Source organism: Anastrepha obliqua, chromosome 2 (assembly GCF_027943255.1).
Source record: "Anastrepha obliqua isolate idAnaObli1 chromosome 2, idAnaObli1_1.0, whole genome shotgun sequence".
Classification (NCBI taxonomy): Eukaryota; Metazoa; Arthropoda; class Insecta; order Diptera; family Tephritidae; genus Anastrepha; species Anastrepha obliqua.
In genome coordinates this window covers 85,798,584-85,822,868 of record NC_072893.1, presented here as the reverse complement: position 1 = coordinate 85,822,868, position 24,285 = coordinate 85,798,584, and the positions used below count along the sequence as shown (strand labels likewise).

Here is a 24,285-nt window from a genome sequence, read left to right as displayed (position 1 = left end):
TTAAACGAAAAGTTTCTAGATTAGCTACAGATGGAAAATAGGTAATGCTAAATTAAGTTAGAAAAACTAAAAGCTGGATCGGCGCAATTTTTGCTGCACTCATCAGCACGTCAATGCAAGTAACACAGAAGGGATAAATCTTATTTGTACTTACATGCTGTCCCTTTGGGGTTTTGGCGATTTGACAATTAAAGCATGCACACAAGTAAAAAAAAAACACATAGCATAAACAAAATTTACTTTCCCTCTACTTCTAACAAAGTGGAAATTTTACGGCGCTATTGTAAATTGAAAAAATTAAAAAAAAAAAATTCACACAAAAGATATAACTAAAACTTTATTACTCAAAAACAGCGCAACATTATATAATATATATCTGTGGACTTTTGAAAAAGGGCTTATGCCACTTTAACTAGTTTTTATCTTTAAATCAACGAATCATAATAAATATTTTTATTAAAATTTTCAAATAATCTATTAAGCCAAGGCTATGAATGATGTAAAAGTTCAAATATTACATTAGTAACCAACAAGTTAGTGCTGAAGAAGTAAAATGTCGTAAGTAAGTACGCTTGAGTTATTTTGCCGAAAGTCCAGAGATATGTATGTATGTATGCACATAAAGTTTCCTACACAGCTGAAACTAACAAGAAACCACCAAAGAAATTGTCTGAACCCAATTGAAAACATGAATTAGGGAACTAAGTCTTAATTCCCGCTTTGAAAACTTCCGCTCTGCATTATTTGTCCCATGACAAATGAATGGAAATCATACAAAATATCAAACTTTTTTCAGTAAAAACAAATTATGATCTTCAAACACACATACTCTTTTCGTAGTTGTTGTTGTTTTCTCGCTATTTACCTGGCAAATTGTTAACATATCCGCCATCCAGCAGAAGATGTCCGTCTTTGGGATCGCATAATGGCGGCATATAACCGCTGAGCGACATAGATGAACGTATATAACGCCAAAGAGATCCTGTTTAATGTTTAATGTGAGTGTAACGGTATAATGTACATACTTATGTGCGCAAAAATTTAAGATGAATTGCATTTGTTGGTGGGAACGAATGAATGTTTAGGTAGTATTGGTTGATACATAAGACGGCGAAATTTATATACATATGTGTATGTAGGTGTATAAGTATTTATCTAAGCATATGAACTAATCAATTTGCTAAAGAGCGATAGTATTTTTTATCATTCCGTATTGTTTTCTTTTTTTTTTTGGTTTTATTGGAGTAAATTAAAATAAACTTAGAATAGAAATTATAAATGAAATACATATAATATATGTATGTACATCACACATAACAACCATGATGTTTTATTACTTATACTCAATCTAATATTTTCTACCAAAGTAGAAGTATAGTAATTTTGGAAAATAAAACAAAAATAGTGTAACTAATATACATATTTGAAAAAGCAGTTTACGTTAAAACACAAAACTAATTATTTTCTAGTTTACGCTAACAACGTATTTCCCTCCCGCAAGAACTAAGTGCTATTAAGAGTTCTGTTACAGAAATATCAAGTTTTTCCATCGAAGTAATATTAACTAGAAAAGCTGGCAAATATATATTTAAGCTTAAAATAAAGAAAAAAGTCTAACCATCAAACCTCATATAACAATTTATATTTATATATTTTTTTTGTATAATTACGACACTTCAGGCTGCGCCCGAAAGCATCATTTAAAAACTGTTAACATTTGTGGAACGACCATCACTGTTAGCACAACATTTTCTGTTACGCTAACAAAACTGAGTTAACTCCGTTCTGAAATAGAGTTTAAGAGCTTTGGTACAATTTGTGAGACTAAAATGTTAAGCGTAAATAGCAGTTAAAGCTCGGTGGAAATAGGCTAAAACATTCACATGTCAACTTCCCCTATGTATGTATGTACAGAACTTTTAAGAATACAGCAAAAGCCTGCCGTGGCTGAGAGTAGGCCTGCCTGAGAGTGGCTGGTGGCTCTATAGTGGAGAAGTGAGGAGCTAATATATGTGTTGTTGCACTTTTTTTGGTCTACTGCGTTTATTGTGTATTTAACCGAGCTCCTCCTTTTATTTGTGATGTGCATCTCGATATTTTTTCGAAGACGGAGGGACCCTACAGATTTATACCGCCTCCGAACAGCAGATATGGTTTTGTTATAAGGAGCTTTTTATGGCGGAAATACTCTCAGAGGTTTTGAAATGGCCTCCCGATAAGCGACTGCTATTAAAAAAAATTGTTTCTATTATTTGGTGTTCCATGAACCAGTGCATTTCCGAATGGTAGCCACGCACGAACCCGTTCGGCTACGGCGGTCGCCGTATGATTTGACACACTAGGACAAAAAGACCTAAAGAAATCAAATTACTTCACCAAGGTAGCCACTTGATAAGAATATTTATTATAAAGATTTATCATTAAACGCTCGTTTCATGGCATGTTGTACCTCTTTGCTGGAGCTTTTTATATGGTACTTAGATTATTGGTATTGATGTGGGGAACCTTACAGTCACGAATTTTATATTATGCTCTAGCGACTAGAAAGAATTAGTTAAGTCGGCTCGTGGCCAGATTTTTAACGACACTTCCCAACATTTTCAGAGAAAATTTAGACGAGCTTTATAAACTTTAGGAATCTTGGCAAAATAATTATTGGGCGTAAGAAATTATTACTTAAGTGTAACAAATAATAGATAGTGATAGATAAAGTTTCCTAATGCTAACAAGAAATATTATTTAGGCAGTTATCATTATGGTTAGCAGTTGGGTTTAACACAGATTTCCAAATATTTAATTTTTAAGCTTTGTAGCTTTTAAGTTTTTATGAAGATAAGGCAAAGAAAATTTGATTTTCGACAATGAATTAACATTCACCTACACAAAAAAGTGGTGCAATATTAATAAACCATTTGTTTTTTACTGAACAAAAAATAATAATTACTTTTACTGAAACTTACTTTTTAAGCTTTTAAATTTTCGAAGATAAGGCCAGCAAAATTTGAATTGCCACAATAAATAAATATTCACCTATACTAAAGGGGGCGCAAAATTAATAAACCAATTTAGTTTTTACTAAACAAAAGACAAACTCTTTTACCTAATAAAAAAATGATTTTGAGTTAAGAAAATCTTTTTTTTTTTTTGTTTTGCGACTTTATGAGCTCCGTTGCTTGTCTGTATATAGAAGTCAACTAGACATCACAAGTGTCAAATATGATTGACGTACGACGTCATTTGCAAAAATTATAAATTTTCAGATAGAGTGATTAATTTTGCGCCACCTTTATTATATAACATTTTATGACAAAGAAATTTCATTGCACTTTTTTATAAAAAAAAACATATTTAAAAATGTATAAATAAAGGGTTTTCCAATAACAGGTGTCGCAGGTGGATGGATTGCGATGATTAGAGATGATTAACTTTTTTTTATGGCCGGAATTGGATGGTATTGATACGAGCCACACAAGCAACGAAACCATCGACGAAACCAACCTTTTACGGGAAAAGTTTCGGGACCGTCTTATCTCTGGAGGAGGTGATCACAATTGGCCACCGAGATCTTGTGATTTAACACCTTGGGACTTTTTTCTTTGGGGCCACGTGAAGGAGAAGGTCTACGCCAACACCCCGGGGTCGATTCAAGACCTCAAAGATGGAATTCGTCAGACTATCGAGGACATATATATATATATATATATATATATATATAATTGGCGCGCACGCCCTTTTTGGGTGTTTGGCCGAGCTCCTCCTCCTATTTGTGGTGTGCGTTTTGATGTTGTTCGACAAATGGGGGGACCTACAGTTTTAAGCCGACTCCGAACGGCAGATATTTTTATGAGGAGCTTTTTCATGGCAGAAATACACTCGGAGGTTTTGCCATGGCCTGCCGAGGGGCGACCGCTATTAGAAAAATGTTTTTTTTAATTCTTGTGTTTCACCGAGATTCGAACCGACGTTCTCTGTGAATTGCGATTGGTAGTCACGCACCAACCCATTCGGCTACGGCGGCCGCCGAGGACATAGGGCATCCAAATTTGCGATTCGGTTATGGAAAATTTCATGAAAAGGATATTGTCCACGGTGGTCATTTGCCTGATGTTATTTTGCACTATTAACGGCATACTTTCCTCTTTATAATGAAATAAACATCCAATCATTTACATTAAAAAATAACATTTTTCTTTGAATATCAAAATAACATCTCTTATTAAAAAACCCTTTTAGAAAATTCATTATATTAAAAAATTATGGCCCACTTCATTAGAAAGCATTACTTTAATACTGCAATCGAAATGATCGAACTTGATTTTTACATTTACTTTGTAGCACGCAAGAAAGTCAAAGCTTTATATGCCCTTTTTTAATTTAAATAATATTTTTAATCGAGCCGCTGTACTAGTATAACAAGAGCAACTCATTTTTATCTGGTTACAACGTGAAAATATGTATGTACGTATGTAAATATGGAAATAAGTTACAATGTGACAAAATAAAAAGATATCACAATGTAAAAATCTCAGAATATGTAGAAAGGACCACTGCACTTAAAAGGATTTTTGCCAATGTTTCAAAGTTTTCAAACACAAACAAATAAAAACATGTTATGAAAACTACAGCAATGTACAGTGATAAACAAAATGTCTAAAAACATTAAATTGTATAATAAAAATAATCAATAGGTGAAAAATGTCAGCTATGCCTCATTTGTGCTTTTAAAGTCAGTTACGAAACTTTTATAAATCGGCTGTAATTTATATTATGTATTATGAAATGATAATTTAGGAGGGACGACGCGCACATGTGGGAAGTCATTGTACTTACCATTTGTGTGTATGCGATGGCAGCTTGCGGTAATATCAGTCGTTAGTGTAAAATACGGAATCCATAAATCCTCGATGACAACATCGCCGAATGTCTCGTGAATGGTTTTATTGAATTCTCGTCCAGAGAACATCGATGTAATCGGATAAGTGAGATCAAGCAATTGCAGGAACCATTTTGTCATTTTCTGTAAGTAACACAAATAGAACAGTTAAAATAAATTACTATTCTAATTAATTTCAGTAGCAATTACACACCTTTGACCATTCACGCGCTTTCTGTGTAACCGTTGTAACATTCCGATCGGAACACCACAGCGCACCCATTAGCGCGCCAATGCTAACACCACCCACCATATCTACCGGTATGCCAGCCTCTTGCACGGCTTTCAACATGCCAATATGTGCAGCACCGCGTGCACCGCCACCACCCAAAACCAAACCGATGGAGTTGCCTGTTAGCCAACGTGCCAGGCGCGAACAATCCGAATGCATATTCGGCTCGGACATTAGAACGCGGCTGTACAAATCATTCTAGAAATTATATGATAAAAAGTTGTTTTAATTTAAATGTTTTCCTAGAACTTGCTAGCTCTAGAATTCTCACTCACAATGCGATATTGACTCTTGCGCGAGAACATGCGCTTTGGACACTGCAGGTGATGATGTTTGGTGACCCATGGCCTGACATTCAGCCATTGCAGTGTGTTCTTCGGTTTCGTAGTACTCGATTCGTGATAGAGCAGTACGAGCTCTTTTTGTGTGCGCATTGCAAGACGATCGATTTCACGTTCAAATTTACCGACCGTCGTCGTATGATCTCCAAGTCCCACGATAAGTACGACGTCCGCTTGCCGCAAGCAACGTTGTGTCCAAGCGCTGAGCGATGAGTCACACTGATACAGAGTGATGGTGTTGCGATCTTCTTGTTGTGCTAGCCAAGAGGTCATACGATATTCATTGCTCGGCTCGAATATGTGCATGCCGAGCTGTTTGCGAACCACCTCGGATGTAAGACGCAAAGTGGGGCCTAAAAGGAGGGGCATTAAGATTTTAATTTACAAAATTTCGAATTTATCAGATAAGCTGACGAATATATTATATAAGAATTAACGATCTCACAAATCCGAAATCATTTGAACACAAATCAAATTCTCAGACGAATCATTACACAAACAATATAATAATTAAAAGAACACAATAATCAAATTAATCATGCACGCCATTGTGAATGTGTTTGTTTAATATTTTATCTGGCTACCTAAGCTTTGTGATTTCAATGATTTGTGTTGAATTAATTTCTAATTAACTAACCAATTGCGCATAACGAGTGGTAAAGTTCGTAGGTGAACGCTGTTAACGGCACATCGTCGCTAACCGGCACTAACGCTACAGTAGAGTATTTGTGTGTTACCGGATTCGCCTCAAAGGGTGCTGATGTGCTGTCATGCCGAGTTTGCATGGTGCCCAATATACGGTGACTTAAAAGACTTATCAGCTTTGTCACGACAATCGGATAACGCAATTTTATTGCATTGAAAAGGCCTTCCGGCAATTTGGCAAGCTCTGTATCGCGCACAGCCATCACAGTCGTTGTACGACAAGTCTCCGTTATCATCTCAACCAGTCCCACAAGATCACCTTTGCCGTACTCGCCGATTATTTCTTTTTTGCCACTAGATTGCGTTATCACAGAACGCATACGCCCACTGAGCACGATGTAAGTACTATCACTATTCTCCTCCTGCCGATAGACGGCACGCCCCGACTCGAGGAAAACCCAATCGAACGCGTAATCGCATTGACGAACCAGAGGCGAGAGACGACGCACTTCACAATTACCGAGATCAAGTACAATGCGAGGACGCTCACGCATTATTCTGCAGAAGACAGAGTGAATAAGAGTTATAGAAATATATTGGGTAATAATTTATGAAATAGCTTACGCATAAATGCCAGGACGTCGTATGTAAGCTAGTCGAGTTACATATTTTGTTTTTATAGTGTACATGCTTGCCTCGCCAGTAAGTATCGCCAGTCCGCCAACGATTTCCCCTGGGTGCACTGTGTAAATAAACACATCGGCGTTTTCAGTCTTTACTGTACGTGTGACATCCACGTTGCTTTGATACACGTTCAGAGCGCCAGTGAGCACAATCCAAACACAGATATCCTTCAAATACGAGACGAAAACCACATTTGTAAGCCAATCATCACTCCTAACTAAATGTTAATCACTTACATCCATACTTCCTTCGTTGATCAACGCAATATTCGCCTCCACTTCGTCCAGCTCCACAAATGGATCAATAAATGCGCGATCGTCTTCCGGCAAGCCGAGTTCACGCAAGAAGCTGTCCAATGCATAGCCGCGTAAGCTGGTCAACTCTGCGTTGGCGGCATTCGCCAGCGCTTCCGCATGTATAAGTGAATAGCGACGAGTTACTAAGTTACCAATGCTGTTTGCTCGTGAGTTGGCTAGCGTCGATTGTCCACCACCGGTAGTGCCACCTCCACTATTGGCACCACCATTACCCGCTGGCTGAGCATTTGGCAAGGCAGTTTGTATGCCCGAATGACGTTCTGACTCATGCGCCAAGTCGACCAACATGTCTGGTGGTGGCATAAAGTCTGACAATGAGTGCTGTACTGCATCTGGGTGTGTGGAGCGTCGATATAGAGGCGATGTCTTTAAAATTGTGGCTCCAGCACTTTTCTTAATACGCATATGGCTTTGCACTAACTCCGAATTGAGACCGAGATATGTGCGCAGCGCCGTGAAGAGCACACGCTGCAAACGCACCATAATCACCTGAATGACGCGTATCATAATGTCGGGATTCTCATTGAACACCTCTTGGAAAGCCTAATGGAAAATGCGCGCATAACAGAGATAGTTTTAAAAGCGAATTGCAAATGTTTACCTGCATTGGTAGGCGTATAACAACGGATTTTTCTACTGCCTTAGCGGTGACGGTTTTATAGTAGCTCGGACTACCTGACAACACATCGATGAAACTCAATAGCGACGTTACTGATTCACCCGTCTTCACTGTTTTCAACGACAGTGTGCTGCCGTCAGCATTCGAAATAAAAACATGCACCAAACCAGATTGCACAATGAATACGCTGTCATCAGAGTCAGTAATCTTGAAGAGGAAATCGCCTGGCTCCAGCGTCAATACTTCCGTGTGTTTACACAACTTAAGGAAAATCGGTTTTTCAAAGTGTCCGAATATGCGTATGCTTTGGAGCATATAGAGAGCGTCAGGCGGCACTCGATCGCTGCCTTCAGTTGTCTCTTGCAAATACTCGGCCGGTGGCTCTACCGTATTCAGAAGCGTTGGGATGTTTTCACGGCGTAGCTGAAGAATACGCTTCGCAAAACGCATAACTGCCTTCCGTTTGCGTCCCTGTCCACCATACATCTGCCCAGACACGTTCTTCACTTTTCGCAACATTCGACGACCGTAAAAGAGCATCTTGTCGCGTTTACGGAAACGCAAGCCGGTCATATCGCCGGCAGCGCTAGATGATGTACCGCGTATTTGTGCTTGTAACATCAGCTGTCGTTCTTTATTTTGTTGCCATCGTTTGTAGAAGATGTACCAGCCAATGACGATTAGCGTCAATAACGTGACACATATGTACAAGTAAACCTGGAAACGAGATAAAAAGAAGGGCAAAATAAGAAATAGTGAATGGTTTAGGCTATGTTACAGTGACTGACTAAATTCGCAGATAATAATGCTACATGATACTACTAAAAAAATCACAAAAAAAAGTAAGGCCACTTAAAAACTCATCGATAAGGAAGTAGAAAGCGACATGAAACATGCGAATTTAAAACGAGCCAAGATCGAAAGATCTAGCAATTACTAACTAGTACAGCTGACCCCAAGAGAAACAGGGTAAAAGCAAGGAAGAAGCAATCGAACAGTTTGCCTTTAAAGATCTTCAAAGCAGTTAACAAAGCTGGAAAGCACAAGTTGTTAAAAAGAAGATGTTGAAATTTTCATGCCACCTCCGAACGGTGGATGTTTTTTATGAGATTTTTTATGGCAGAAATATTTTCCCAGAAAAAGATATCCATTATTTTTGTGTAAAATTTTTGCGTTATTTGATTATTTCTGTGATTTTATCGACATTTTCTTTAACAGCAAAAATGCCTCAACGAAATGAACGAAACCAAAATGGTACGTAATTAGATGTTACAGTATCGGCACCATTCATAATTTCTGCGGCTTGGCATTTTCGCCTTTATCAAAGAAAAACTGTAAAATGTACCGAATTTTCTCTTTATTGACTTCCATTGTTAACACCCTGTAACTCACAACTGAATGGAACAAACAAAAAGGAGGAAAAGAATCTTTTTAGTGCGAAATGTCACCTTGGCAACGAGCATAAACTTTAAATTGTTTGATCGATACTTTACCAGATATCGATTACTACAGCCATCTACCGAGAAAATAATGGATTTCTTTTTCCCCCAAACTAATATTAAATAGTATAATATGAGGCGGGATCTCAAAAACTGCCTAAAATGAATAATTTTTTACATTTCATGTCAGTTTCCCCTCATGTTGGTTTTAATTGTTTTTGCTCCAGTTTGTTACTGAATTTTTTAGATAAACCTACAAGTGTATTTAAATATTTATGTTGAATTGGAACTGCACCTAAATAGGAAATAATAATAAATAATTTTGTGATAGCGACAAATGCATACCATTTCTAAGTAACAATGTAAGCAATATTAATAATAGGTGTTGTAAATATGTATAATCATGATAAAGATGCAAACAAAAAAAGTATACAAGGTGCCGCTTGTTTGTAGTTAGTCTTGCCATAAATTCTGTGACAAATTTTACAAAACTTACGGCGAGAACAAATTCGCAGAAAAAAGTTCCGTTATTTTTGCTTTTGTTCGTACACATTATATATGTATGTATATGGCGCGTACACTCTTTTTGGGTGTTTGGCCGAGCTCCTCCTCCTATTTGTGGTGTGTGCGCCTTGATGTTGCTCCACAAATGGAGGGACCTACAGTTTCAAACCGACTCCGAACGGCAGATATTTTTATGAGAAGCTTTTTCATGGCAGAAATACACTCGGAGGTTTGCCATTGCCTGCCGAGGGGCGACCGCTATTAGAAAAATGTTTTTATTAATTTTAGTTTCACCGATTTTCGAACCAACGTTCTCTCTGTGAATTCCGAATGGTAATCACGCACCAACCCATTCGGCTACGGCGGCCGCCTATATACCCATGATTGGTCGGTCATTTTTTGAACAAACCTCGTACATATAGCTAGGTACCCAGTAAGCCAAAAGGTGGTATCTTCAGTAAAGGGAGGGGTGAGGTTCACCGCACTAGACAGGATTAGATGACCCTCCCGCCGGGACTGAAGTGGTGGTCACCGAACGATGTGAGTGGTCGGCATTTGTAAGTAATTTTTCGAGACCAAAGCCCAAAACAGAGGAGTATAAAGCAAGGTGTGCCGCAGAGTGGTGTCCTTTCACTCGCGATTTACATCTTTTATATCTCGAAGCTCCCCTAAACAACACAGGGAGTTTCACTGGTCTCCTATGCTGACGATTGTTCGATAATGGCGTCCGGCAATGACATCGACGATTTCTGTTCCAAAGTGAACGATTATCTCTCCAGCCTTTCTCCTTTATTTCTCTGCGAGGAATCTTCAGCTTTCCCCCCAAAAAATCCAAAGCGACACTCTTTACCGCCTGGACGAAGGAGGTCAAACTACAGCTAAAAATGAAAGTCGGTGACACATCAATACCGAACGTTAACAACCCCTCTCCTTTTCAGCGCATACAACCGCAATTGCCACATTTAAAGCAATCGGCCGGCTGGTATTGAGTTATGCTTCGGCCGTCTGGTCGCCTGGCACCAATGAATCTCAGTGGACAAAGCTCCAGACCTATCAAAATACTGCTATTAGGACAGCTACTGGATGTTTCCCAATGTTCCCGTTGCAACATCTTCACATTTCTGCTTGGATGTTACCGCAGGAAGTACAACTGCAGATATTTGCAAAAGCCTGAGCCTCCTCCTAGGTGAGGAAGGAAGCATCTCTGCCTCCGACTATAGAGATGCAGGGCCAAACCCTACTGCAATTACTGGAACGGACAGTTTACAGACAAACATTTAACGACATTCATCGGGAAACTCTCGCCACCTTCCTAAAATCCCGATTCCCGAATGCCGTTATCGAATCCCAATCACCACTCATTGCAGACGAAGATCTTCAGCTGTCTCGTGAGATCCGTCTAACTTTGGCTCAATTACGGAATCCAGAATCGATCGCGACATACTTAATATATGTCCGGCATGTGAAGATACACCACACCATACTACCCACCTATTCACATGACCCCTTAAATCCACTCATCTAAAACATCTCGCCCTCTCCCTCTGGATCCAACCTGTCGAAACAGCACGCTTCCTGGGCCTGCCGTTAGATAAGTTAGACGATGACACCGCACTGGCAGGGTCTAGTGAACTATTACAACAACAACCTTTATTAACATAAGCAATACAATTTCTACTAATCAAATTCAAAATGGAAACAGTTATCAGTTTTTATCTTGAGAAGTACTCCCTGAGATGACAGCCCTTGGTCAGGTCGTACAAATGCCATAGATCATTTAGCTAGCTCAAGATCATATGCCACTGAAACTCAGCTATTCTTTCTACGAGATGGTGCAAAATTAAGCACTCTATTGGGAGATTTATAATTTTTTGATAATGGTGTCGTATGCCAAACATATTTGACACTTGTTAATAAGATAGCTGCAGCATGCAAGCAGACAAGCAATGGAGCGCGTAAAGGTCAAAATAAAGATTTTCATAACTCAAAATCATTTGTTTTTATATTTAGTAAAAAAGTAATTCGAAAACAAGATTGAATGATTAATTTTGTGCCACCTTGTATTTTTTTCCATATACGTATTTATAAAAATTGCTTCCGCGAACATAATTGATACGCAAGTACAACGTCTAAGGCCAATATTACTGGAATGCATTGCTCGCATACAAGTATATGCATGCATAGACATAAACATTTTAAGTCTGGTCTACCTAATCGTAAGCAAAAAAAGTCTTGAAATCTAGGTTAGTAACTTTTTTAATTAGAATTAGATATTATTTAATTAGGCACTAACTGAACATTAAAACCGTCTTTTAGCGCGACTAAATACTGATTATGCCCTTAATCAGACGGGCAAATGGTCTTAGTTTTTTTTATTGATTTTGAAACTGTGGCAATTCCAACAAAATCTACGACTTTCCAGTACACCCAGTCTTATGTTAACATAAACCAGTGACTCGACGCACACCCACACGAACTAGTCCAAAGGAGTATAATAACAGGCGTCTAATTGACCATTCTTCAGTCCTATTTTTTGAGAAGATTGGCTTATCGAATGTTTATGCCAGTAAGTTGGTATACTCTAACTGAACACATTTAGCAATAAGATATTTATTTGTAGCGCTCATTATTAACAGTAATATTGGTTCCGTCTACACTTTTGAAATGTGATGCCTCTGGCCTACAAATTACCTAAAACAGGGACATTTGCGGGATATAAACTGTTTCTTGTTAGTCACATATCCATTAATGACGAAATGAGCATCGTCGTAATGTGGACGAAGTAATCGTAAGATACATATGTATATGTATGCAAGTTCGGCGCAATTTATCAGAGTACTTATACTGAACTGAAAAACGTAACAGTTAAAAGCACAAGTTAACAAAGCAATTTGTTTAACAGATATCACTATCGAAAACGCTAATCGTCTGAAGAGAAAAATCGTTGCCCACGTCACCTACGCTCAGCGTCATGAATTGCTGTTCGGTTCTCACTGGTAAATATACTTACATATATGTGCTCGTATATGTACATATGTATACGAGTAGAGGGCTCGGCACTTGGCACAAAACGTCCAACCAACTAGTCGCCGCACAGACACAGACAGATAGAAGAAAAACATTGTTAGCGAGTTGGGAGGTGATGATTAACTTGCGTCATTTGATGCAGTGACGGAATTTATGCGAATATCATAAACAACAGCAACAACACCCTGTTGAAAATCAAATAGTTGATAATTGCGCTGAACTAGTGTATTAGGGGACGATACTGGATCTCGCTGTAACCTCATGCAATACTTTAAATTTTCCATGTACTTTTACAGGACTAAGTTGCAGTTCAAAATTGAAAAATATAGTCTTCTGCGATTAATAAAACTTCAACAGCTTATTTCTTCTTTTCCAGTTGGAAACACCGAGTGTAGCCAAGTCCTTTTCCACCTGATCTTTCCAGCCCAGAGGAGGTCTTCCTCTTCCTCTGCTACCACCAGCCGGTACGGCATCGAATACTTTGAGAGCCGGAGCGTTTGTTTCCATTCGGAGGACATGACCCAGTCAGCGTAACCGCTGGATCTTTATTCGCTTCGCAACGTCTATGTCGTCGTGAAGCTTATACAGCTCATTGCTCCATCACCTGCGATACTCGCTGTCACCCACGTGCAAAGGTCCAAAAATCTTCCGTAGAATCTTTCTCTCAAACACTTCACGGGACGTTTTATCGGATGTTATCATTGTCCACGCTTCTGCGCCGTACGATAGGACGGACATGATGAGAACCTTGTAGAGTGTTAAATTTGTTCGTCGAGAGAAGATTTTACTACTCAATCGCCTCAAATAGCGCTTGTTGGCAAGAGATATTCGTCGTTGGATTTCAAGGCTGACATTGTTATCGGTGTTTATGCTGGCTCCTAGATAAACGAAGTCTCTTACAACCACAAAATCATAACTGTCAACAGTGACGCGGATGCCGATAGGTGGGTGCCTGTTTGTTTGATGACAGAAGGTACTTCGTTTTGACCTCGTTCACGACCAGAACCATTCGCTTTGCTTCTTTATACAGTTTGAGAAAGGCAGCGTGGTTTTTAAGAACGATGATGTCAATATGTCGAAGTAAGTTGATCAATGCACCCCTGTGTCGAGCAAGTTTACTATAATTTGGCCACAACTTATATGGCAACGATACAGAGTGTTATTTGACTTTAATCTGCATAATTTTCTATTATATCATTATTGACACCAATTGTCTTCGTTTACATCGATTTTTCACTAGTTCGAAGCCGCTTACAAAACGCATAGTGCGAAACTAACCCTTTAAAAGGTAGCGGCTTTTTATTTTTACTTTTCATTTTTACTGCAAGGAAGCTACAGCTGTATACATATCAACACCCGCAGCAATAACAACAAAGCGGCGGTACCACACACTCACTTGGCATTGCCATTGAGAAGAGCGGGTTGTTGGCATAATTATATTTTGTTTACTTCTCAAAATAGTAGGTGGGAGGTGGTGATTGTATTGATGGGGATGGCGATGGCGCAATTATGTCGTGCGGTGGCCGGAGAGCATGCACATTTGTTTGGCTATGACTTGATTTCCGTCTTTTTGAGGCAGTTGCATATGCAGCTGCACTCAATACGAACTGAGGTGCAAGCAACTAGATTTTGTTGTGGTTTTCATTGTATCGGTGATTTATTTTTGTTTATTTGCTTACGTGGGTGTGTAAGTAAATAATTATATAAGTACGTGCATGTGCTGCTTTCAAGCGTAAATTCTGATCGGCGTTGCAGTCGATTTCGATTCGCCTATGTAGCGTGCGAAGTAAACAAGGAATCTGAGAAAAATGCACTTGTCTTGCAGTTTTATTAGTATCAATATTTATATTTGTTGTTTTGCTTAGCTTCTCATGTGTATGTATGTAGTAGTATTGCTTGAATATTGTTTACGTTTTGCATAACAAGCAAAATAATTTTTTTCTAATATTTAATACTTGTGACAACGCAATTCAATATCGTAAACACATTTGGATGTAGGAGGGCTCACCAGGAAATACAAAGTAATAAAGCTAGAGAACTAGAATGGGTAATATGTTAATGCGAAAAGTTAGTATGAATAGAAAAGAACAAAAAACCAGTTACTGTTTGTTAAATTGTGCGTTTCGCGTGCAAGTTTGTGGTATGCAAATTGTGTTTTTGAATTAAGTTTTAAACACAGGGGTTTATAAGAGATTTAATTTTATTAATTAGCTATTGAGTGTAGAAATAAAATCAACGTTGATTTTGCTTTCAAAATTTCAAGCCTTATTCTTTACTAATCTTTTTGGCAGTCTACGAAATCCGCATCAAAGAAAGCAGCTCTTTTTTTGAGGCGATTCACGCGTAAACACCATTTTTGGCTACTTTTAACCCTAAAATTACCGATTTATTTTTTTGCTGGAATAATATACATATTTGTCATTTAAGAACATATTTAATGCATCAATAATAATAAAAAATTCGTTTCGCCATGTTTGAAGTATTATTTAGACGAAAAATGGGAGGACAACAATGAAAAATAGTAATAAAATACTTCAAAAGTTGATTCAATCTTTGAAATGATCAGTGCGCTATTGAATTAGAAGTGGTTTGTAATGAAATAAATATGTTTACACGAACTTGCCTGCAAAATTATAGTCTTATCAACACTTGCGAAATTAAAGTTAACACTTCACTAATTTTATATTGTTGATATCATTTCAAATGGCGAAAACAACTAGAAAAAAAGCATTTTTTTTATTTACATGAAATATTATTACAAATGTTTATATTAAACAATTAAGCCGACTATCAACTATTATTTGCTTCTCGGTTATTATTACGAGAAGACTTAGCACTTCGACCTAAAAGATCTATCGTGCCCTTTGATGCATTCAGAGCATTTCTTTGAGCTCAACTTTCTCAATAAATTTTAATATTAATTTTAATTTCCTCTTTTGGTAAAATCTATTTATCCAGGTGTTTGTCCCATTTATGCATAAGTGATATAATGTACGGACTGCCGGCTGAGCTATTCAAACATGGCGGCGAGGAGCTGGTAAGGTGCATGCATCAGCTCCTATGCAAAATATGGTCGGATGAAAGCATGCCTGCCGATTGGAATTTAAGTGTGCTCTGCCCAATCCATAAGAAGGGCGATCCTGCAATTTGTGCCAATTACCGCGGGATAAGTCTTCTAAATATCGCCTATAAGGTTCTAGCGAGCGTATTGTGTGAAAGGCTGAAGCCCACCGTCAACCAACTGATTGGACCTTATCAGTGTGGCTTCAGACCTGGAAAGTCTACCATCGACCAAATATTCTCAATACGCCAAATCTTGGAAAAGACCCATGAAAGGAGAATCGACACACACCATCTTTTCGTCGACTTCAAAGCTGCATTCGACAGTACGGAAAGGAGTTACCTGTATGCCGCGATGTCTGAATTTGGTATCCCCGCAAAACTAATACGGCTATGTAAGATGACGTTGCTCAACACAAGCAGCGCCGTCAGAATTGGGAAGGACCTCTCCGAGCCGTTTGATACCAAACGAGGTTTCAGACAGGGTGACTCGCTGTCGTGTGACTTCTTTAACCTGATGTTGGAAAGCATCGTACGAGCCGCAGAACTTAATCGCTCAGGCACAATTTTTTATAAGAGCGTACAATTGTTGGCGTATGCCGATGATATTGACATCATCGGCCTTCACAACCGCGCTGTTAGTTCTGCCTTCTCCAAACTGGATAAAGAGGCAAAGCGAATGGGTTTGGTGGTGAACGAGGACAAAACGAAGTACCTCCTGTCTTCAAACAAACAGTCGGCGCACTCGCGTATCGGCTCCCACGTCACTGTAGACAGTTATAATTTCGAGGTTGTAAAAGACTTCGTTTATTTAGGAACCAGCATTAACACCGATAACAATGTCAGCCTTGAAATCCAACGTAGAATCTCTCTTGCCAACAAGTGCTACTTCGGACTAAGTAGGCAACTGAGCAGTAAAGTCCTCTCTCGACGAACAAAACTAACACTCTACAAGACTCTCATCATGCCCGTCCTGACGTATGGCGCAGAAGCTTGGACGATGACAACATCCGATGAAGCGACGCTTGGAGTGTTCGAGAGAAAGATTCTGCGTAAGATTTTTGGACCTTTGCACGTTGGCAACGGCGAATATCGCAGACGATGGAACGATGAGCTGTATGAGCTTTACGACGACATAGACATAGCGCAGCGAATAAAGATCCAGCGGCTACGTTGGCTGGGTCATGTCGTCCGAATGGATACAAACGCTCCGGCTTTGAAAGTATTCGATGCGGTACCAGCTGGTGGTAGTAGAGGAAGAGGAAGGCCTCCTCTGCGTTGGAAAGATCAGGTGGAGAAGGACTTGGCTTCACTTGGTGTGTCCAATTGGCGCCGGTTAGCACGAGAAAGAAACGACTGGCGCGCTTTGTTAAACTCGGCCAAAATCGCGTAAGCGGTTATCGCGCCAATTAAGAAGAAGAAGAAGATATAATGCACATGTTTGGTGGGCTCATATTCCTACCTACAAAACCTTCAAGCTCCATTGGAATACATTCCCAGATTAATAAAATGATAATTCAATCTATATCTGCCTATAAGTGGGAAGGCCGCTCCCTCCCTAGCTAATATATCATTTATTTCCTTTCGGCTGTTAAAATGCGACGCGTTACGCGTAGTGGTTTTTTGACTCGATCAAACAGAAAAAAATCGCAGGAAGCCATATTAGGTGCATTGGGTGGCTGTTGGACGGTATTAGTTCCGTTCTTGGTAAAAAATGCAAATTCCACGACGCTCAAAATAATAGTTCTTATTCTGACTTTCTGACCGTTTAATCCATAAAAACCGTAAGCATCGCTTTCTTGTTGACTGAAAACGACGTCTTTTTTTATATTGGTTTACTCGGATCTTTCCACTCATTCGCCTCATGTCGGGATTGCATAACGTACTCATAAGCCGCATAAACGCATCTCATCACCAGTAATGATGTTGTTGATGAATGTTAAGGTCAGATTCAGCCTTGGAAATCATTCTTTTGGCGATAACAACGCGGTTTCGTTTTTTGTGTGAAATTCAGGTCTTTTGAGACCAACTTTGCAGCAACACGTGGTAAATTCATTAACTACAATGTCCTAAATGGATTAATAAACAATGTTGAAGTCACTTGCCAGCTATTTGATGGTTAATTTGCGGTTATTGATTAACTTTTCTTTCACTTTATTGATGTTAGTTCGACGTGTCGACGAATCGTCATCCTCGACGGGCTCATGATCTTTTTTGAAGCGTTCATGCTTCTCGTAAGCGCCGGTTTTTTTAGAGTATCATTACCGAAACCGTTTCCAACATTTCTAAGGTTTTTGCAGCATTGAGTAAATTTTTAAAGCAAAATTCAGTATAATCTCGTTTCAAATTCAAACCCATTTTTAAAACTGTGAAAAATCGAAAACACCTGCAGAGGTAAATTTTCTAAAGACGGCGTAACTTTTACAAATGTCAAGCAATGGCGATAAATTGTATTTATTTATATTTTGGTAAGAATGTTAATCACAGATTAGTGACCTAACAAAAAACAAGAAAAAACAGAACTCACATCAGTTGGCTCAGAGCGTCACCTAAAGGTAGTTCCGGGAACATTTCCTACACATGGCCAAAAATCGAAAATTTTCAAAACCATCGGATTCCTAAAAAATTGTATTTATAAAGAACTCTACGCACATTCAAAGGCAAGATTATATAAATTATAAATTGGCTATTATATATTGCTCTAAGTCCTACACTTCGGCTATAAATAAAAGGCAGACGAATACTTTTCACGAATTGTTTTTATTAAGGCTAAACCTTGCCATTAAATATGGAACACAATTTTTGTCAATTGACTTCCATAGCCAGCTTTAAAGTAGCACATTCTGTCAATCCTGTTTATCATTGCATTTTCGTGATTTCGGCACCTAGCTCACCAATAGCAACTACGATTTCAACTTTCAACTCTTTAATAGTCTCTGGACGATTGGCGGAACATTGCGGCCCATAAAAAATTGACTAATGAAATACAATCGCAGCTTGTAGCGACCGATTGACATCATTGCTTCGGCTGATTATTCAGTTTTAGTATTTCCCAACTTTGGTCAATCGAAATGGGACGATTTTGTAAATACTGGATCTAACTATAAACTACATTTTTGACACATCACGCATCTTATTTCCATCATAAAAATCGATAGTTCAAAGTCCTATATCCGCCATAGGAACCACCGGGTATTTAAATAAAAATTTGTCGCCTGTCATGCCCTGGCGAAAACCCATTCATATTTCATTGCGGGCACGGGCAGCTGCTCACGCGTGAAAGAAGTATATGGACATCAGCTCGGCTTCAATTCGTATGGTCTAAAATTTTCTCATTTTAAAATCATTATCGCGCAATGACTCGGCAAGTTTTTGCTGAGTGAGGCATGAGTCTTCATACACTAATGAAAATATTTCTGGTTCGTAATTTTTCTTCAGTTGTTGCACATCATCACTTTTGTAACATTGAAACCATTCCCAACAGCTCGTACCTCCTCTTTTTTGGACACGCATTCAAAGTTGGCCAAGTATGCAATAAAATCCATAAAATAGCTTCCAATTGTTCAATGAAGAAAGTTCCTATTTACCCTACTGAATACAACATTTTCGCGAATGTATAATACACTTTACTCTGGGTTATTTAAGTTACGCACATAAATCAAAGCTCTGCAATCCTATAGATTATTTTTACGATTACCTTTATAAATGTTTCTTGATAACAATTTTCAAGGCAACCAAAAACGTTTGCTACGAATTGCCATTTTGCAAAGTTTTTTTTTAGTTTTTGCCAATAAATATGACGAGTAAGGAAATCAAAATTGAGTGTACTCGACCTCATCAATTACTTGCAGGCCATATTGCAATTTGGGGTCAATTAAGTGATTGGACTTTTTGGTTTGTATGAACATATGTATGTATGTTTGTATGCTTATTTGTGGCGGATGTAGGTGAGTATGCTTTTGTAAATCTGTTAGGCCGTAGATTTTGGCAAGTTGAGGGACAATAATTAAAAATCAGATAAAAAATAAAAACCTCCTAAAATAATTAAGCCATATAATAAAAATCAGTTTAAAAAAAAACCAGCTAAACAAAAATAACAATAAGCTAAAAAAATAATAATCAAAAAAAAAAAATAAAACATTTTGATTGGAACATATCACGGTTTAAAAAATATATAGAAATATAACCAATCACCACTAGTAGAATTTATTTAAGAAAAAGCGCACCAATTTGTAGGCCAGTCAATCGGTTGAAAGCTGTACGAGTGATCATGCCCATCGGTTTTTCAAATGTGACTTCGAGAAAAACGCAAAAGATAAAAAACCTTCTGCGCTCTTCTCTTCAAATAATCATAACTTCTGTAAATACTTAGGGGCTTATACACGACACCAGCTGCTGGCGGCATTCAGTGATTGGATCACAAGTTCGATCCACATATCACATCTGCATGCTTGCACAAAGTGGCGCAAAATTAATCCTCAAATCAAAAAACAAAAACATTTTTTTGAGGTGATGAAAATCTTTTAACAATAACTCACAAGTGTCTAATATGATTGAGGTACGACACCATTTACAAAAATAAAAAATTTTCCGCGCCATTAATTTCTTTTAAATTTCTTTTTTTTTTGGTTTTTCGTGAATAACTTTTAAAGTAAATACTGAAAATAATTTTTTTTTTACATTTGTTATATAATTAGACTTAAAACAAAACTGCATCATTACATTTCTTTTAAATACTTTAGATCGGGAGAAATTAAGAGAAAAGCGGTCGTATGGAGAGTTTTGTCCGCAACTGTATATGTAGTTTGACGAATTCACTACAAACATTTTTTTCACTTTAGAATTCATATCGATTAATCAGACAAGCGTCTTATCTAGGCATCAAAATAGGCAAAAAATGGCCGACTTTACTTCATTATCAGGAAATTTTTTTCCACGAACCTCCAATGAATCAAAATTCGTCCATTGTGATACCATACAGGGCGTAAACCAAAGAAGTGGAAAAAGGAAGAAGAGGCTTTGTATTAGTTGATGACGACCAACAATGGCTAATTATGTTTGTATTAGCCGCTTCAAGCTACTGATGAAATTCACTAGGTGTATGACATAGCAAAAAAGTAAGAACCCAGATGTCAAATTCTTTATCCGACGAGAGCAGGGCAGGTGCTGAGATGATTCCACCTCATCATCCAGACAGCTTCTGCAGAAAGGACTTAAAGCAATCCCAAGTCTCACCACCTGCACACCTAACGGAAAATTCGAGAGCTGTGGCTTTGTTAGCCTTAGAAGTTCCCTCGATCTACCCGTGGCCAGAATTAGCTTGCGACTTTGCACATTTGCGCACTAGACCAACGCTCGCTGAGTTGACGCGAGGATCATCTTTCAGGGGAAATACTAATCTGAAGTCTAGACTGTAAGATGTGTGGCATAGTGCTCGAACCCACGCTTGTTTAGCTCACCCTTCCAACATGACACTGGTCGTTCACCAGAAGTAAGCGAAAGCCCATTTTTCGTCTTTTTCCACAATGACATATTTTAATTTGTTTTAGTAATATTCCCACGACAGTTGGTTCTGTGTTACAGGAACGACCCGGATTTATATCCGGCCAAGGACTGTCACTCCAATAGCATTCCCTATACATGTATGAATAATATTTATGCTGGTAAAACAATAACACCAAACAATGTAATATTCGCACATTTTTCTTTTTAATCGACTAAAAATACCTATACATTTTAAGAATCCAAAAACACAATAGCCATTATCCTTCTAGCTGATTTTGACATCATAGAGTTCTGCTTGCGCTACTACCTAAATCCCTCTTTATAATGATAAAGATAATAAGTTTGTCCATATTCTCGTTACATAGCCTCAAAAACTTGCGTGAATACGCATTATGCGGTTGCTTCTACGAGTCTTCGAACAACGCCTAATGACTGGCCTGAGCACTGATTCCCTTCAATTGGCAGAAATGTAATTTATCATGAGATTTTGTGAAAAGATTTCAAAGGTGAGCTCTTTAAAACATCGTTATCCGGCTCTGAGCGAATTTGACAGAGAGAACTAATAGGCTGGCGGCAATTGAGATGTGTTTACAAAAAAACTGAAATTGTGTTGGTGAAATGGTGAAAAGATGTTTACTAGTGTGGCCAATATCAGACCGTTAGCCGGCTCTCAGCAAATTCGACAGAATCAGTTAATGAGCTGACGTAATCCCGGTAATTAGTCGGTTTGTTTACGAAAAAACTAATCATGTTTTAGTGATATATAAAAAAATTAACACAATGTCACTTCGATGCCGTCTGGAAGGTTACCGATAAGATTGTGTTAGTGATATATGAAAAAAAAAAACAGTCTTTGCTAATGTTGCTTCGTTGCTATTGAACAACGACTGATTGGGCGAGGGTGTGAGTGCATGTGAAATGATCGTGTAGAATACGGCTGCCGAATCAACTCCGTGACGTGGCAGCCGAGGTTCCCCTCACAATTTTGTTTTCACCATAGTTATTTTGCCAGATCTAGTAATCTATCATTCTTGCGTTAGTGATATATGAAAATTTACTCAATGACACTTCGTTGCTGATAGAATGAATTCATGTGAAATGATCGTGCAGAATTCGGTAGCCGAGTCTCCAAGTGACGTTCCAAGCCGAAGTTCCCCTCACAATTTTCTTTTTCACCATAGTTATATAGCAAACTTGTTAATCTATCATTCTTGGCAATTTATACCAATTTTTCCCCCCTAGAAAAGAGTATACCCGTAAACAGCTGAAATTTTTTTTATAATAATCGATGGTGCTTTTCCATGATTAGCGAGAAGCACCAATTTTCACCATAGCTGATGTTTTCTTCATAACAAAGGTACAAAGATTAACGAACCGATTTCAATGAAACTTTTAAGTGATTCACAATATGTCATAAGTGTCGTTTGGCTTTATGTCTTAAGCTTTTAAGGGTTAAATAAATGTTTATATGCCCCGAAACCACAACCAACTATTTTTTAACTGTGTAAGAACTCAGTTATCTTACTCTGTACTTTGCCCCTTAAATATATCTCTAGCCGTTTTAAGTTTATGACATACAACAATACGACACTTACGACACCTTTGTGAATACCCCATTAGTATTTATAATTGAATTGAATCACTAACTAATGCTTAGTAAAATTAAGTCGCTGATCACTATTTAAAGCGTAAATGGTATTTTCGGATATACAGTAGACTCGCGGTTGAGGAAACCCCGGATTGAGGGAACTACTCATTTGAGGGGACCACAAAAATTCTTTCATTGAGTACTCTGTAAAGGGAACCTTCAATCTAATAAGTACCGAGTAGAAGGAACCTCAACATTTTTATGCAATTTCAGTTATTTTACAGTTTTGTTAGAATGCATATATGATTGTACCAGAGGTAAATTAAATTATTAAATCATAACATAGGTAAATAATAAATTGAACTAAATAAATTTTTTTTTTTTTGTTTTTTTAGGTTACCACATTCCTAATACACGAAGGCCTACCAGTCAAAGCTGTTTTGATCTTAGATAATGCACCGTGCCATCCAAAACAAGAGTTATTAAAAACAGAATGTGGTTCAATTTTCGTTTTATATATGCCACCAAATGTAACACCCCTTCTCCAGCCGATGGACCATAATAAGGTTAACCAAGTTGCACTATAGAACAAATTTATTAAAATCAGCTATTGGTAAAGACGAAGTAGCCGACTTTTAAAAAAAAAATAATTTGAAAGATGCCATTTGCCTTTTGACCCAAGCATGGCAAAAAGTCGATGCCGACGTTATTAAAACATGCTGGTGTCCATTACTTGACTATAAACAATGATGAGTGTATCGAGGATGATGTGCCTCTCAGTGTTTTAAGACAGCAGATAGTTGCACAACAACATTCTGAATTTGAAGAATTACTCAATTTAACTGAAACTGCATTTCCACAGGTAAAAAACACAATCATTACAGTTACACGTGCACTTAACACGCCATAATTTTTTTTATTTCAGTCAAACCTAAGTGTCAACGAACTTAGAATATGGACAGGAATAGATGACAATTGCGCTAATGGTCCTGAGGGCGTTATCGATGATGTTAATCAACCTGTTGAGGCATCTGATGAGGATGAGGATGGGCATGACGAAATAAATGGCGACAAGTGTACAATAGAGGTAGCTGAAGCCATTAAAATTTTTGACAAAGCAATCCATTGGACCGAACACAATACCAACTCGCTCGAACACATCATTTTTCTTAACAATATCAGGAATATTGCAGTGAAAAAATCACTGGAAGCTAAGAAAAAACAAATAACTATATTGGACTTCTTTTAATAATATGTTTTTATTATATGAAATAAACACACTCACTGCACAAACTATGTACCTCTACCTTACATACAACAGTATTAATAAAATATTTATAGCCCGCCCACTTCGGTACAAGTATAGTTTTAATCTCAATTGAAGGGAAAGT

The 24,285-nt window shown here is 38.0% G+C and overlaps 1 protein-coding gene across 2 annotated transcripts in view; it reads right to left on the bottom strand.

The window, feature by feature from the left end:
* LOC129237428 (neuropathy target esterase sws) overlaps positions 1–24,285 on the bottom strand; it is a 42,641-nt gene that overhangs the window by 9,344 nt on the left and 9,012 nt on the right. The window contains exons 2-9 of one of the 2 annotated variants that reach the window (XM_054872175.1): positions 7,754–8,488; positions 7,072–7,695; positions 6,776–7,002; positions 6,144–6,709; positions 5,441–5,859; positions 5,088–5,363; positions 4,831–5,017; positions 866–982 (exon numbers count right to left, since the gene is read on the bottom strand). In XM_054872175.1, coding sequence (XP_054728150.1) covers positions 866–982; positions 4,831–5,017; positions 5,088–5,363; positions 5,441–5,859; positions 6,144–6,709; positions 6,776–7,002; positions 7,072–7,695; positions 7,754–8,488 — 3,151 coding nt within the window. The remainder of the gene's footprint in view (positions 1–865; positions 983–4,830; positions 5,018–5,087; positions 5,364–5,440; positions 5,860–6,143; positions 6,710–6,775; positions 7,003–7,071; positions 7,696–7,753; positions 8,489–24,285) is intronic. The other variant, XM_054872176.1, reaches the window with a different exon arrangement.